The sequence below is a fragment of the Euleptes europaea genome, chromosome 4, assembly GCF_029931775.1.
Source record: "Euleptes europaea isolate rEulEur1 chromosome 4, rEulEur1.hap1, whole genome shotgun sequence".
Lineage (NCBI taxonomy): Eukaryota > Metazoa > Chordata > Lepidosauria > Squamata > Sphaerodactylidae > Euleptes > Euleptes europaea.
This window is the reverse complement of record NC_079315.1, coordinates 70,173,842-70,188,201: the sequence shown is the minus strand read 5'-3', so window position 1 is coordinate 70,188,201 and position 14,360 is coordinate 70,173,842. Positions and strand designations below refer to the sequence as shown.

At 38.9% G+C, this 14,360-nt stretch overlaps 1 protein-coding gene across 1 annotated transcript; it reads right to left on the bottom strand.

Moving 5' to 3' along the window:
- Positions 1-6,372: 6,372 nt before the first annotated feature.
- FEM1C (fem-1 homolog C) lies at positions 6,373-14,296 on the bottom strand. Its single transcript, XM_056848231.1, has 2 exons — positions 13,676-14,296; positions 6,373-8,318 (listed from the first exon to the last, which is right to left on the bottom strand). Exons 1-2 carry the CDS (start codon positions 14,217-14,219, stop codon positions 7,009-7,011), a joined length of 1,854 nt encoding a protein of 617 aa, XP_056704209.1. The 5' UTR covers positions 14,220-14,296; the 3' UTR covers positions 6,373-7,008.
- Between the last annotated feature and the right edge of the window lie 64 nt (positions 14,297-14,360).

Here is a 14,360-nt window from a genome sequence, read left to right as displayed (position 1 = left end):
CTGAGCATTGGTTAGTACTAAATATTAGGGCAAGTCCACTCACTTTAACTCCAAACAGAATCCTCCCTTCTAAAAGCATTCAAACCCATCACCAGTTCAACGGCTACAAGATGAATAGTTTTACCAAGCTATGAAAGATATTGCTGTAAATTTATTCCACAGTTTTATCCCGTCTTGGAACTCCAGCTGACTTACATAGGATAACCAGCTGTTTCCTATCCAAGCACTGATCAGATTCAGACCTATGTAACTTTAGCAAGATTGACTTTGGGGCTCAAATGCCAGTTTGTAGAACCATGGGGATTTTATCTGATGTTCCTGACCTGCTACAGACGCAGTCTAGTATATGGCTGATTTTACAATTCTATTAAAATCTAGAGGAATATACAGAATTCCATTCCACATTTAGACAGACTTCTGCATTCTAGAAGAACATGTTCGTTACAAAAAATATTGCTGTATAGTAATTGATCTTACTATGAATACAGCTCAAACTGGAGGGACCAATGTCCTTACTAAAATGGTCTTAGAGGTACCAAAAATATTAGCAACTTCAGATTCTCCAGCTGCCACCTTATACCTCGTAGGAGGATGGAAATAGGTTAACGGAATCTTAATCAGTCACTAAACTTGGGAAATCAACATACTACAGCAAGTTCTGCCTTTGTTTCCCCATATGATGCAATCAGCAGTAGTCATTATCATCTTTGGGTTTCTTCAGCCAGTAAAAGATGAACTGAAGTTACACAGAAGCAATTGCTGTTGCTTTCAACTTTTTAGCACACCATTTCAACATTTGCAGCCTTATATTATTCAATCATGCACACAAAAGCATCACATTATTGGACAGCAAGTGATTTAAAACTTACATACACTGCTGGCCTTTTAAAAAAAATTAAGTGTACAGAAGTTAACTAATAGGACAGCTTGACAAAGGGTACATGAAGGGGGCGTAAAGAGTCCTTGTCATGTTCTGCATCTAAAATCTCCATAGTCCATTAAAACTAGTAAGAGACTGCTTATGTGCAAACAGCTAAATGCCATTCTGCTTAAAAGGAACGGAAGGTGCTACAGTTTTAAAAATTCTTATCAAGTGTTCACTTTGGCATGCCAGGGCACACCAAAAGCTGCATCCAGCCATAATCATATGGGCAGATTCCAATCATAGCCTCACCACTGGATGAGTCATCTGAAGTTCTTGACTTTAGTATGTAATACGTCAAATCTCCCTTTACCTCCAAATCTCTCTTTACCGCTATCATGGGCTGGCAATTAACAACAAACAAACAAAACAAAAATCACAGGAAGTGTGTATAACTTCTTATGCTACACCAATATGGTAGAATTAGACTAGAATGTATTCTCCTGGCTGATGCTTGATGCAGAAATTAGATTTGAGTACAGTCACATATAACCCTGAAAGTATTTTCTTAACCTTAAATCACTTGCTATTATATATAAACAAGTAAACCCTGCAAAGAACACAGCCAAAGAATTGTACGAACAAAGGAACTGAAAGAATAGGATCCTACATTACTTTAATTGTACTTGATAATGGAGAGAAAGAAGTAATAAACTATTTCCTTAATAGGCAAGTTCCCAAATCTGAAGGGGGGTGGGTGGGAATGACACAATTGAAGAACACTGACAGAAAGGAAATTACACACTATACTATGAAGCAGCAGTCTTATTTTCTGGAAAGCTCTCTTGGGTCAGAAAAAGGACCCATGTATCTCTCTATTTGCAGAGGAGAAAGAGTGTGATAAAATTAAGAAGGTGTGACCTGTAAGAGACTGGAAGAGTGTAGTGTAACATAAAAAGGAATCATGTGGGGAAACTCTAGTTGAGAGGATTGTGTAGGTGGAGAGAAAGTATATGCTGGTGAAAGCTTGTAGGAGGGGAAACAGAAGCTGGACTCTAATAATTACATGGTCAGCCAAAGGGGCAGGTCATCTGCCAAACTTCCTTCAGCAGGTATAATCTAACCATCTTCTAATGGCCTAGGCTCGCCCACACATGAGCTTTGTTCTAAAGAACTGAACCAGAAGACACTAATCTGTAAGAACAGACATGGTATTTTTGCATGTTGTTCTTCCATATGGCCAACAGCATACACACAGAGACTTTCAATTTACCGTGCAGACTACTGGAAATCAGCAGTGACAGTGTACTGCCTGCAAGGATCAGAGACATCGACTCAGCATGCCAGAGCTGTGAAACAAAACCTGCATAGACACACCATAAATACCAATCTTTGTTTTTAGCTCTACAAGAGAGCTTCTGAGGGCCTTCGAAAGGTCACTTAGACCATATGTGACCCAAGTTATATTTGCTTTGTTATGATAAATATGTTTGGAAAGCTCTGTATACCCAGTAGGAATAAGAACAGATTGACTTTTATAGAGAATGTTTGTGCATCTTAGCTCAAGGGTTTGGCCTTAAGAAGCTGGTGCTGGTACCTATGAATTTGAAATAGTTACTCAGACTTGAGCATGGTTAATACTGAAATCTTTGGAATCAAGTTCCTAACGAATGATGTTGGTACCTATATATTTCTAGCCTTACTACTGAACCATAAATACTATTAATTCTAGGACTCCAATTCTGCATTTTATTATTAAGTCAAGTATCACTATTAGCATGTGACATTCTGCACAGCTTTTCGTATTTTATAACCGCAAGCCCGAGTTTGTTTGTGAAGCCAGATCAGCAAATGGAATAAATCTGCATACTGTGAACAATTTATATATACAAAAGTTCACATGTTTGAGTAAGGGAAGGACTACAGGATTTGTAATGTTGTGCAGAATGTTGAGGGGACAGGCACTGGAGGAAAGAAAAGTGTCAGGGGAAAGGAGTAAGCCTATAAAAACAGTGTTACACAGGGCAGGAGCTTCAAGGTGGGGCTGGCAGTTGTGCTATAGGATAAAAGCTGTTGAACTTTTTTTTGGTCTACAAATCTGAGGACTTCAAAAGAAATAAAGGTGCTGGGTCCAGCATTAAGATAGTAAGAGCTGCCTTGCTGGATCAGACCGTTCACTTAGTTGAGCACCCTGTCTCATACAATGGTCAGTTACTCTGGAGAGTCAACAGGGCACAGACGCCAAGGCCTTTTCAATAGGCCTCCTAGCAATAGTATTTAGAGGTTTACTGCTTCTGAACATGGAAGTTCCCGTTAGTCTCCATGGCTAGTAGCCCCTGGTACACCTATCCTCTATGAATGTGTCCAACCCCCTTTTAAAGCCATCTATATCTGCGGCCATCACTACATCCCTGTGGCAGCGAATTCCACATTTTAATCACTCACTGAGTAGAGAAGGGCTTTTCATCTGTCCTGACGCTATTGCCCATCAACTTCTTTGGGTGTCCCCAAGTACCAGTATTTTGAGAGGCTGAAAAGTTCTATCTACTCTATCTGCCCCATGCATAATTTTATAAACCTGTATCACGTCTCCCCTCAGTCATTTTTTCTAAAGTAAAAGTACCAAAATCTTTAACCTTCCGTCATAGAAAGGTGCTCCAACCCCTTAATCATCTTGGTTGCCCTCTTCTGTATTTTGTTTTTGCATCTCTTCAATGTCCTTTTTGAGATATGGCGACCAAAACTGTACACAGTATTCCAAATGAGGCCACAACATAGATCTATATAGGGGCATTATAGTATTGGCAGGTTTATTTTCAATTCCTTTCCTAATAATCCCCAGCATAGAGTTTGCCTTTAAAACTAAATACCCTACAGACTGCCAGTCACTGACTGCTTGACTCGCCTAAAGGAAGGTTAGCCATGAGATCTGTCACTTTAAAGCCTTTATCATCAAATCATGCAAGTCCAACTGACAGGTGTTTCACTGAAACACAATATAAACTAAATCGACACTGCCACTGTACAATATATTAAAATATTACTACATAAGATGGCATTTATGGTCCTGTTTCCCTTTTTAATTGCTCAGTGCAACATTAGACGAGGGCGCTAGTTAGAACATTCACTGGCAGGGCAGCTGAGGTAATGTAACAAAGACACTGTTGTGCTTGTTCCAAAAGAAGAAAGATTTCATAAACAAACGAGAAACACAAAATGATGAATTATGTCTAGGTTCATCCTGAAACTTGATATCCATACATATCTGCCTCTCTCCTAACATATGCATTCTTCTCAAATTAAGTACATTAACAGTTTAAGAAATAGTAGTTGTTATAGGGGAAATTATAACGAAGTCGTGGAAGGGATCAGTCAGAATATTTTGAAAGGCCTTAAGTTCCTAAACACTGGCACAATACATAGTCCAGCTAACCATACTACAGCAATTTCTTGTGAACACATAATACGAAGTAATAACATCCAGAAATAAAGGAAGAGCGATGATCTTAACTCAGTCCCAAACTGTGGATAAAAACCATTTGAAGCCACTTTTCGGCACACAGATGGAACTGCCTGGCACACTCTAACTTATCATCCACCCATGAAACTAGGATGTATTTATTTTTAAAATAACAGATTGTGAAAGTAGCTCTTCCTAAAAAGAATCATGTTTTGCCTTCATAAGAACTGCATGGATTTGAAAATATGAGAAGTTTGTAAAGAAGCTTCAAGACTTGAAATCAAAATACTGCAGGAAACTATAGCAGTATCAATAGTGGTGATATCAAGGTAAAAAAGAAAGGAAATATTAAGAACCTTTATCCACTATTCATTAATTGTTGCTTAAAAACTGTACAAAACACAATTTTGACTATCAACAGAACGTATTTCCAAACTATACATAATCAAGAACTACAAAAGTGTTCCCATCTCCAAAGGCTAACTACTGTTCAAGTACATGTGTAAAATAATAAAATTTGGGAGCACATAATGTTCTACGATGTCCCTGTCCCTCTTGTGTCCTATATTTAGCCCAAAATAGATTGTGTTCTGCTTCTGCAATATAAAAATAAAATTTATGTGGAGAACAGGTAATTAGTGAAAAAGAATGAGAACTTTTTATCAAACTGCTCAGGTTTTAACTCTTATATAGGAATGTGCTACTGGTGCAGAATTAACCAGCTAAAATAACTGTTCTGTTGTATACTAGTAAAAAACCCATATGCTTTGCTTTTAATAAAAGTGATCCAAATGTACCTGTGCCAAAATTGGAACGAATAGAACAGACAGCAGTGTACCTGGCATTTTGGTTGATTCTTTCAAAAAGTTTCACACCCTTTTTGCAAGGTGGCAAAGCCAATTTATATCAACCACGAAGACAATAGTGAAACAAGCCAACATGTAACTACTGGTTTGTGTGAACTGTAAAGGAATTGCACACCAAACTCAAATCATCAGTTGAAGACAATATTGCTCTAATTAAAAAAAATATTACGAGGTTAAACCTAGCCTTGATGGACTGATCCGACTCTGAAATTCTGCACTGTCCACTACCACAAATTCATAGTAATCTGTGTGTTGTGTTTCTGCATTGAAAAGGCATTAGGTATGATCAATCACAAAAGTCAAGAGACACAGCAAACCACCCAAAATGTAGGACTGTAAAATTGCCATGTGTGCTGTATTCCACTCAAGGGGAAAAAATAAGCTTTTTTTCTTGAGAACCATTTTATTTTAAGACATTTGCAGGTCTAATATGCCATAATAAGTTTCATTATGAATCAACAATAAAGTGCTGAATTATGTTACCTGAATCTTAATCTCATTTGTAGTCTTCACTTATGGTTTCCTTATCAAGTCTAAAAAAGCCCTTTCTGCTGCAATAGCTAAGCTGTTGTGCAAGTATTATAAAAATAGATAGCTTTCAGTGGTGTACACAGCCCCAACATGGCCTCTGAAGTTTCCATTAATATGGCTGAAAGGTACTAGAGAATAAAATGCATGCAAAATATCCATATGAATTATTTTAAAATGGAGAGATGGGGGTACTACTTCTGAACTTCCAAAGTCCCTGCAGAAGCCTACTGATTACAACCATATAGTTATACTAGTAGATGGCTAGATCTGGAGTGGACTGACAAGTATCATGCCAACATGCTTTAGTTTCATTTTGTAGCTAAGAATGTAGAGTTGTAATTTCAGACTATGTTTGATCTAGTTCTCACTGAACTGAATGATTAAGTTTCAGGTTAAATTTGAAGAAACTCTCTATGCCTGGTCACACAATCAGCTCAAGACATTAGTGCAGAGTCAAAGATGGCAATTCATTACCTTCTTCCCTTACTGCAAGTCACAGTAAAATGACTTTCAGGCTTAATTTAAAAAATGGGTTTGCCAACAAGAACACATTTTACTCCCAAATTCAGCACGCAGCTCTAGAAAAAAAAAATCAACAGGAAGCAACTATAGAAACAGCTAGGGGCAAAAAGTGAGAATTTGGACAGCTGACCGATATCTTCAAAAATTGTCATGCTGTAAATACTGTATTTTCAAATCTCTAAGAAAACTGCAAGAAACAGGTCAGAGCTGAAAATGGCCAACTGCTGCATAGAAATATGCCAACACACAACAGTCATGTTCAAGCCAGTGCATAGAGAGGATAAAAGCACTTATGGTAATTGCAAATGTTAACAAGTCCATACAACTTTAACAGTTCAGCAATGAACCCATTAGAAAAAGAAGAGTAGAAATGCTCAAGCCTGAACAAAAAAGATGACTTTCCAATTATATAAAATCCACACTGGTAAGAGAGAGACAACACCATAAAATTATTAAAATCAGGCCCAAACAACCAACAGGCAAACCAAACCAGAATAGACAAGCTGTTGGCAGACAATTTTAGTGAATTCAAATATAGCATTACATTTCTAAATAATCCACAAATTATATTATAAGGTGTGTTTGTTTTAAATACTGAGTAACCAGTTCTGCAAATTTGATTCGAGTAATGCCTTAGCCAATGAGCAGGATGGACCAAGCTAAATGAATGTTGGCATATCGCTGGCGTATTACAACAGTGCTTGAGAAAGCAACAATTAGTGTCACTAACTCATGCTCCCACAGTACCAAGGGCCTATATCAGATTATCATCTATGGAGCAAAACGAAATTCTCAAGCTTTTCTGGGATGTGCCCTTGGTAACCTATGCAATGATTCACAATGACACGGGCAGCAAGACACTGCAGTGTAGTATGGTTGATGGGTTGGATCAAGTTCTTTGCCATTTCCTTCTCATCAAGCAAGTCAATAGCAGTTTGTTTATGCAAGTTTGTGGCATCAAAATGTGAACCTGACTTGATAAGAAGATTCATGATGTCAGGATGGTTATTCAGTGCAGATATGTGTAAAGGACTGTTGTCATCAGAGTCTCTAGCATTTACATCAGCACCACATTCCACTAGTATAGCGGTGACTTGTAAAGAGGGAAATTTACAAACTGGGTAGCGTCCCACACATGTCGTATTCTTGTCAACAGCAAGGTGGAGTGGGCTAAAGTTATTCTTTCCTCTAGGATGCAGCTTAAGAAATTTGTATATAGTCTGTTTCTTAAAATGATCCTGTTCAGGACTGCAGGGAACTTTTTCCAGCAAGCAAATTAGATGCAAAATGATGGAAAGGGCTTTGTTGAGCTGTATTTGGTCAGGTGGACACTGAGTTTGTTTGATGGCACGCTCTATTTCGAGGACACTTTTGCACAGTATACCCATAAGGTCATCAAATGTAACAGTTGTGCCCAGCAGGCCTTTTGCCCTGTCCTGTAACATGAACGAGAAAAGTTCGGCAAATGATAGAAGACTGCTAGCAGTCATAGGACTCAGTGGGTCCAAATTGCTCTGCTGCATGTCTAAAGCATACTTCCACAAGTTGATGCATCGTTTGAAGTTGCCAGAGTCCGCATAGACAGCACCTCTATACCGAATATAGTAGGATGTATCTGGGTGAGAAGGGCCCAGAATACGTTCTCTAATTAACAACGCTTGCATTCTCATCTCATCAGGGTCTGCAATAAGGTTTTCTAGCTCTTCAGCACTGTTTACCTCCTTGGCATAATCATAGGCCATTATTAAAGAATGAGGTACAGGTTTGCTTAGGATATTAGTCCTATCACTGTACCTCATATCCATAGCTCTTTTCCAGTATTTCAAAGCACCAAGTAAATCTCTCTTTTTGTCCACAAATGTGGCTCCTAGAAGTTCCAGTGCATTGATACGTTCCACTTTACTTGTCTCAACATGCTGGGTCAAAAAGTCAACTATGTTTGTGTGGCCTGTAACGCTAGCCGAGAGAAGTGGTGTCATTCCATAGCCATCTTTTTCCATCTTTGCACAATACTTGAGAAGCATCTTCATGATTTCCAAGCTACCAGATTCTGCACAATCATGTAATGCTGTGTTTCCTGCGGGAAAAAAGAAAGCAATGATCATGAACGCTATGATACGCTTTCAAAGAAAGGCCACACCAAAGGAAGAAGAAAAGCTTGCACACATCAAATTAATTTGCAAGTTAGGTTGATAAAGTTGCACATCATAAACAGCTGTGCAGGACAGATGCTTTGCAAAAGTGGTATTTTAATCACTATCACATGAACACATGAATGAGCCCTTGGTCCATCAAAGTCAGTACTGCCTACTCATACTGGCAGCAACACTCCAGGGTCTCAAGCACAGGTCTTTCACATCACCCACTGTGAGTTCCTTTAACTGGAGATGTCACAGACTGAATTTGGAAAGTTTTGTATGCCAAGCAGATGCTCTACTAGTGAGCCACAGGGCCCCCCACACACATCATTAACACAACAATAGGCTAACATTCCTTATTAGTCACTTGAATACTTTTCATAGTTGTATTTGAAAAAAATAATTAATCCTGAATTGTCTTGGGCTTCCCCCTCCTCATTTGCCAAACGTAATATACACTATCTTTTCTCTTGGACCTTCTGCTGCAGCTGTTCTACTGGAGAGCTTTTTGTAAAGGCTCTGTTGATACATATTTTTAACCACTTAGCTGTGTTCGAAAGTATTTATGGTGTCTGAGCAAATAGGCCTGGGAAGAAGATATGGGAAAGCCCTTTCTACTGGCATATTCAGATTACCTGTCCCACAGCATACATTTGAGCTGCAATCACATGAACCAATGGTAACTGTATTAACTTCTTTTTGCAAATGCTATTCAAAGGCCATGCCTTCCCTCTATACCGACCAGAGGAAATGATAATCATACCACCTATAAGCGCCTCTCACTGCTGTTGCAAAGAGGCAGGCCAAGGCAATTTCTTGCAAGCAGATCCTCTGGTTGGGGAAGTACTCCAGTCTACCACTTAACCTGAGAGCCTAGGGCAATTCCATTTTGCCCTACAGATTACACAGATTGCCCTACAGAGATTACACCACAGTACATGTAAAAACATGATCATTTTTAAAAACCATCTTGGTAACTCAACACTAAAAGATTATTAAGAATGCCCTTTATCCTACATTTTCACGTGATTCTAGATCTTTTTTCAACTTCTTCTGGACCAGCCTTTGTTCTGCTAATTAAGCTATGTCATTCTTGATGACGCTTACTAAATAGAAGTAAATTAAAATGGATGTTATTCTGAACTGTGTTTATGCAACATCCAAAGGATTTCACCATTAACATTAGAGGCACCTTCCAACAGAATATTATGAATGACAAAACTTGTGAATCCTTGAGTCATAGAAACTGCACTCATTTTGATTGCTTGTAAAACCCATAATTAGTGGGTTAATCATGTCCTGTCTGACCATATTTCCTTATTTTGACTCAGAACTCTACTACTGAAATGGAAAGGCAGTGCAATATGACATTAGAGTTGATACCCAAGGTTAAACTCTTATGTGTATATATATATCTGGTAATAAGTCTCAATGAACAATGGGACCTAGGATAAGGCTGCACATATTTTTATTATCTCTATCACTGACACTGGGAAAAAATCTGTCACCTAAATGTACAGAATTCCATTAGTCTTATATAGAAAATCACACAGTTACCCTTTCTTCCTTTGAATGCTCCACTGGGGAAGCAGTATAACATTTTCCTAGCCCCAAAATCGAATCTTTCTAAAGTCAAAGAACTCAACTATTCTCCAAGTGGCTATGCTGTCATGAGGAAACTCGGGAGTGATAATCAATAGTTCATAACAACAAATTGTGATTATGCCATGTTTATATTTACAGTAAGATTAAAGCAGAATGCTCACAGTTCTTCCGTCTGGATCTGGCACATCCTGTGCATGCTCTCACACACAACTTCCAGAAGGCAATCTAGCAAATTACTAGGATACTTAGCAATATATACTTAAATATAAGTAGCAGTGCACAGTAGAAGAGCCTGAACTGCTATAACACAGGCACAGTAATTAAAGTACTCCTACCCTACAAATTTATTCAATATTTTAAAAGGCAAGATCAGGCCCACCGCCAGCAACACCACACCAAGCAAGCTTGGCCCCCCATACCCCTGCAAGGACAAACTAAGTATTTGGGAAGAAGAGCCAGAAACAGAAGCCTCTGACAGAAAGCACGGCTCCTCTTAATACTGTTGTGGAATGGAGGACTTAAGCAGGAAGGAAATGATTCTGTACAAGTTTGTGCAAAAAGGGCTTTCCAACAGTGAATGATGAATTTCCCTGCAACTTACTGTTTTGATGAAGAAACAGATTTAAATGAAGAAAGGCACACACTTCCCTGTAACCTGCAGCTTGTTTAAGCATACGTTCAGAAATCAGAGTGCTCCCTCACAGTAAGATAAAGACCACCCTCTCCCCTTTCAAATGATACCAGCAAAATATAAGCTTTTCTGAAAAAAACGTGCACACAGACAGACATATTTGAAATATAAACACAAAGAAAGAAACTTGAAATAAGGGACCCATGATGACTTCAAAGCAACAGAACAAGGCTTTTAAAAATGAAACTGACATTTGTGAGATTCCCATCCAGTGTTTGTGCAAACTGTATTAAATCATTACCCAAGCTCTGATACATTTACTTTCACTGTAGTTTTAGAGTTCAAGGCCGAATAATTACCAAAACTGGCAATGACATTCAACAAACATCTTTCCTCAAAAAACATTCACCAGTTTAGCCACATGAACATGTGGGAGGAGGGACTGAATTGATGCTATTAATAATTTTAGTAAAAAGAATATCAGGGAAGAAATTAATCAGATGTTGATTAAAAGCTGACAACAAAAGGGAAACAATTTATCAGATAGTTACTGATAAAGTTACATTTGACTATACAAATAAGCCATGACTACCTGGATATCCCAGGCTAGCTTGATCTCATCAGACCACGGAAGCTAAGAAGAGGCAGCCCTGGTTAGTATTTGGATACAAGACCACCAAGCAAGCCTAGTGTTGCTATGCTGAGACAGGCAATGGCAAACTACCTCTCAGTGTCCCTAGCCTTGAAAACCCTACAGGTTTGCTTTAACTCAGCTGCGACGTGATAGGAAAAAGAAAAAAAATCTAGCCCCCCTTGGGAGCGGGGAGGAGGCATGCCTAAGATGAGCTAATTACTCTGAACTCCTCTTCAAACCCACCAATATAATGGTTTATGACTGAGAACGGATACATCACAATTTCCATTGGAATCTACTTGTAGATCTTCAAGTATAAACAGTTGGCTACTGAGAAGAACCCCTGACCATGACACAGTTCTTTTTAATGTACCAAAACAATGCTGAGAATTTAACACAGCAGAACAGGAGGAGGTTAGGCTATGCTGCCAAATGTCAGTGACAGAAGCAGACTTTTTCTCATTATAAAAATAGCATTCCTTTTGCATTGCTGTAAGGGCTGAACTTGTGTTTAAGTTATGAGTCATTCAGAATCAGAGTGGAGATACAAAGGGCTGGATCCAAAGAACCATGAGACCAGTGAAGCTCATGGAACAGGACTTTCCTGCCTTCCTTGTCCTGATGTACACAGCTGATCCCTCCTGATGTGTTAGGGGGTTAAGGGATTAACATAAACTGTGATATAGTGGTCTGCAGTGGGGGAGGGAAATCGGCAAAAACCAACCATCCTTCTGCCAGTGGAAATGTTGTTCTGCTAATGAAAATGCCATTATGTCAGTGGAAAGCACCTCCAGATCCAACCCATTCACAAACCATGAGCCAGAACAATCTGATCAACAACACCACCATGTACATTATCTCGGTGCACACAACTTGCTGTAATCTTTACAAAAATCCTGTAAGGTAGGTTACTATTACCCTTCCCATATTGCATATGGGGAACTGAGAGTCCACCATGGAGGTAAACTGCAGACGTCCTAATTCATAGCTCAATCTTAGCCACTATACTCAATCACCATGCACTCTTACACTCCTGACATATAAACAACCTACATTATTTCATAATGGACATGATCCAGCCAGAACTAGAAATCCTACTGATTTAAGTAAGAGAATTAAGGGCTTAAATCTCTCTCCCGTCATTTATTTAGGATACTAACTGCATACAGATCAGAGGCAGGCTCTGGGGGAGGAATATCTAGGTAGCTGCTTGAAGCAACTGACATACTTATCAAAAAAGTAACATTAGAGAAGCATTAAAGATCAATGACATGCCCTCCACTAAAACAAAAGGACAAGGTGACTATAGCCACAGTCCAAAAATAAAAGCTATGTAATACCTTTCGTTGGGACCAACCAAAACAACACAAAATATTGTGAAAGCTTTTCAGTTCTCCACGACAGTTCATTAGGCTGGATGTTAGGGGGTGGGGGGAGATAAATCATGCCCTGGTCTTAGATGTTGGTACAGAATGTAGGAGTTTTGAATAGATAAAGTGCTGCAGAGTGGAGCTAGCATCAGATTTGCACCTTTAGCCTTCTGGGAAGAAGGTGACAGAATGGCAGCCTTTATTTGAAAATATAAAACCTAATAGTTGATTGAATGTCTCCCTAACACCAAACAAAACATATAGGCCTGCTAAAAGGATGAAAGCAGAGGGAAAAGACGGTATTAATTTTAGATGATTCACTAGATAAAGATTCAATGTAAGCCAAATTGGATAACACTGCCTAGCAGTGGGGATAATCCACAAATACAGTCTCCTCCTGGATTACCATAGTATAGCCACAGGAACACTTTCCTAAACAACAGCAGTAGCCATACAGCATACACAACAGCAAAAAGGACAAAGAAGAACCTGTTGTGATCACATTACCATTATGTCTTGCTCGCATAATTGTTTAATGATACATATATATTAGCTACAATTAGGAAACAATCTTGTGACCTGATTAAAAACATGTCTAAGTGCATACAAATGCAAAGCTAACTTCTTGATATGTAGTATATTCTATGTCAATATTGCTAATAAGATATTGGCATTCAATGGTCAAAGACTTTCTAGTTTCCAACTGATGCCACTTTTACAAAATGTGAAGAGATACATCATATGACTTCTAAAAATATTCACAACTGATATCCATAATTTGTCCTCCACACACAACTCTCTGGGACCAGCATATACATCTATATTGCAATTACTTTTTCTTTCTTTTTTTAAAATCACTTTTATAAGTTAAGGCCTGCTGACATGGACTACAAGTAATTTGTTTCTAAGTAGTAAAGAAATGTTGGGAAAACACACAGTCCTCTTGGACTTTGAACCACTGAGCTGTCAAACCAGATGAATGCTCTCAATAGAGCCCTTAAGTAGACATCAAACCTATTTATTTAACTTTGTTGCAAGCAAGTATTGAAAACTCACCTTTGACACTTTTTCTATTTACATCAGCCCCTTTCTCAAGCAAATACTGAGCAATTTCTTTGTGCCCTTTGTAACAAGATATCATAAGGCATGTATGCCCATGACGATTTGATACTTCCAAGTCAGCTTTGTGCTCCACAAGATACTTCACAATTTCCAGGTGGCCATCAAAGCAGGCAGCCCGAAGAGGTGTTGAGTTTGTCAGAGTGGTATTGTTGACAGATGCTCCATGATTTAATAAAGACTGGACCACCTTCAAATGACCAGCAGCTGAGGCTGCCCATAGTGGTGGTGCACCCTCAATAGTCTCACCATCGAAATTCACCGAGCCACCAATTTCTATAGAGGCACTACAATGCTCCAGCAGATATTCCACCATGTCAAGGTGTCCATAGCGGGCTGCCATTAGAAGGGGTGTGGCACCATTTGTTTTTTCTGACATCAGCAAGGCTATCTCTTCTTTCGTTTTATTTGCCAACAATTTGGTGAGGAGCCGCAGCTTGCCATCACGAGCTGCATTGAATACTGCTGTCTTAAGATCCATTTAGTCTCTTCCTCTCTTAATTTTGCTTGCTCTTCAGAATCACAAACAATGGTATCAATGAAATCACAGAGCTGGAGACAGTCCCCGCACACACTCCTTGATAGCTCTGTGTTACCTCTGTGTACGGCATGAAGATTCAGC

Excerpts from the sequence above, each read along its gene's own strand:
- FEM1C (XM_056848231.1), bottom strand. The coding sequence starts at position 14,219 with ATGGATCTTAAGACAGCAGTATTCAATGCAGCTCGTGATGGCAAGCTG. Across the intron at positions 8,319-13,675 it reads AAATAGAAAAAGTGTCAAAG|GAAACACAGCATTACATGAT; the intron begins GTGAGTTTTCAA and ends TTTTTCCCGCAG.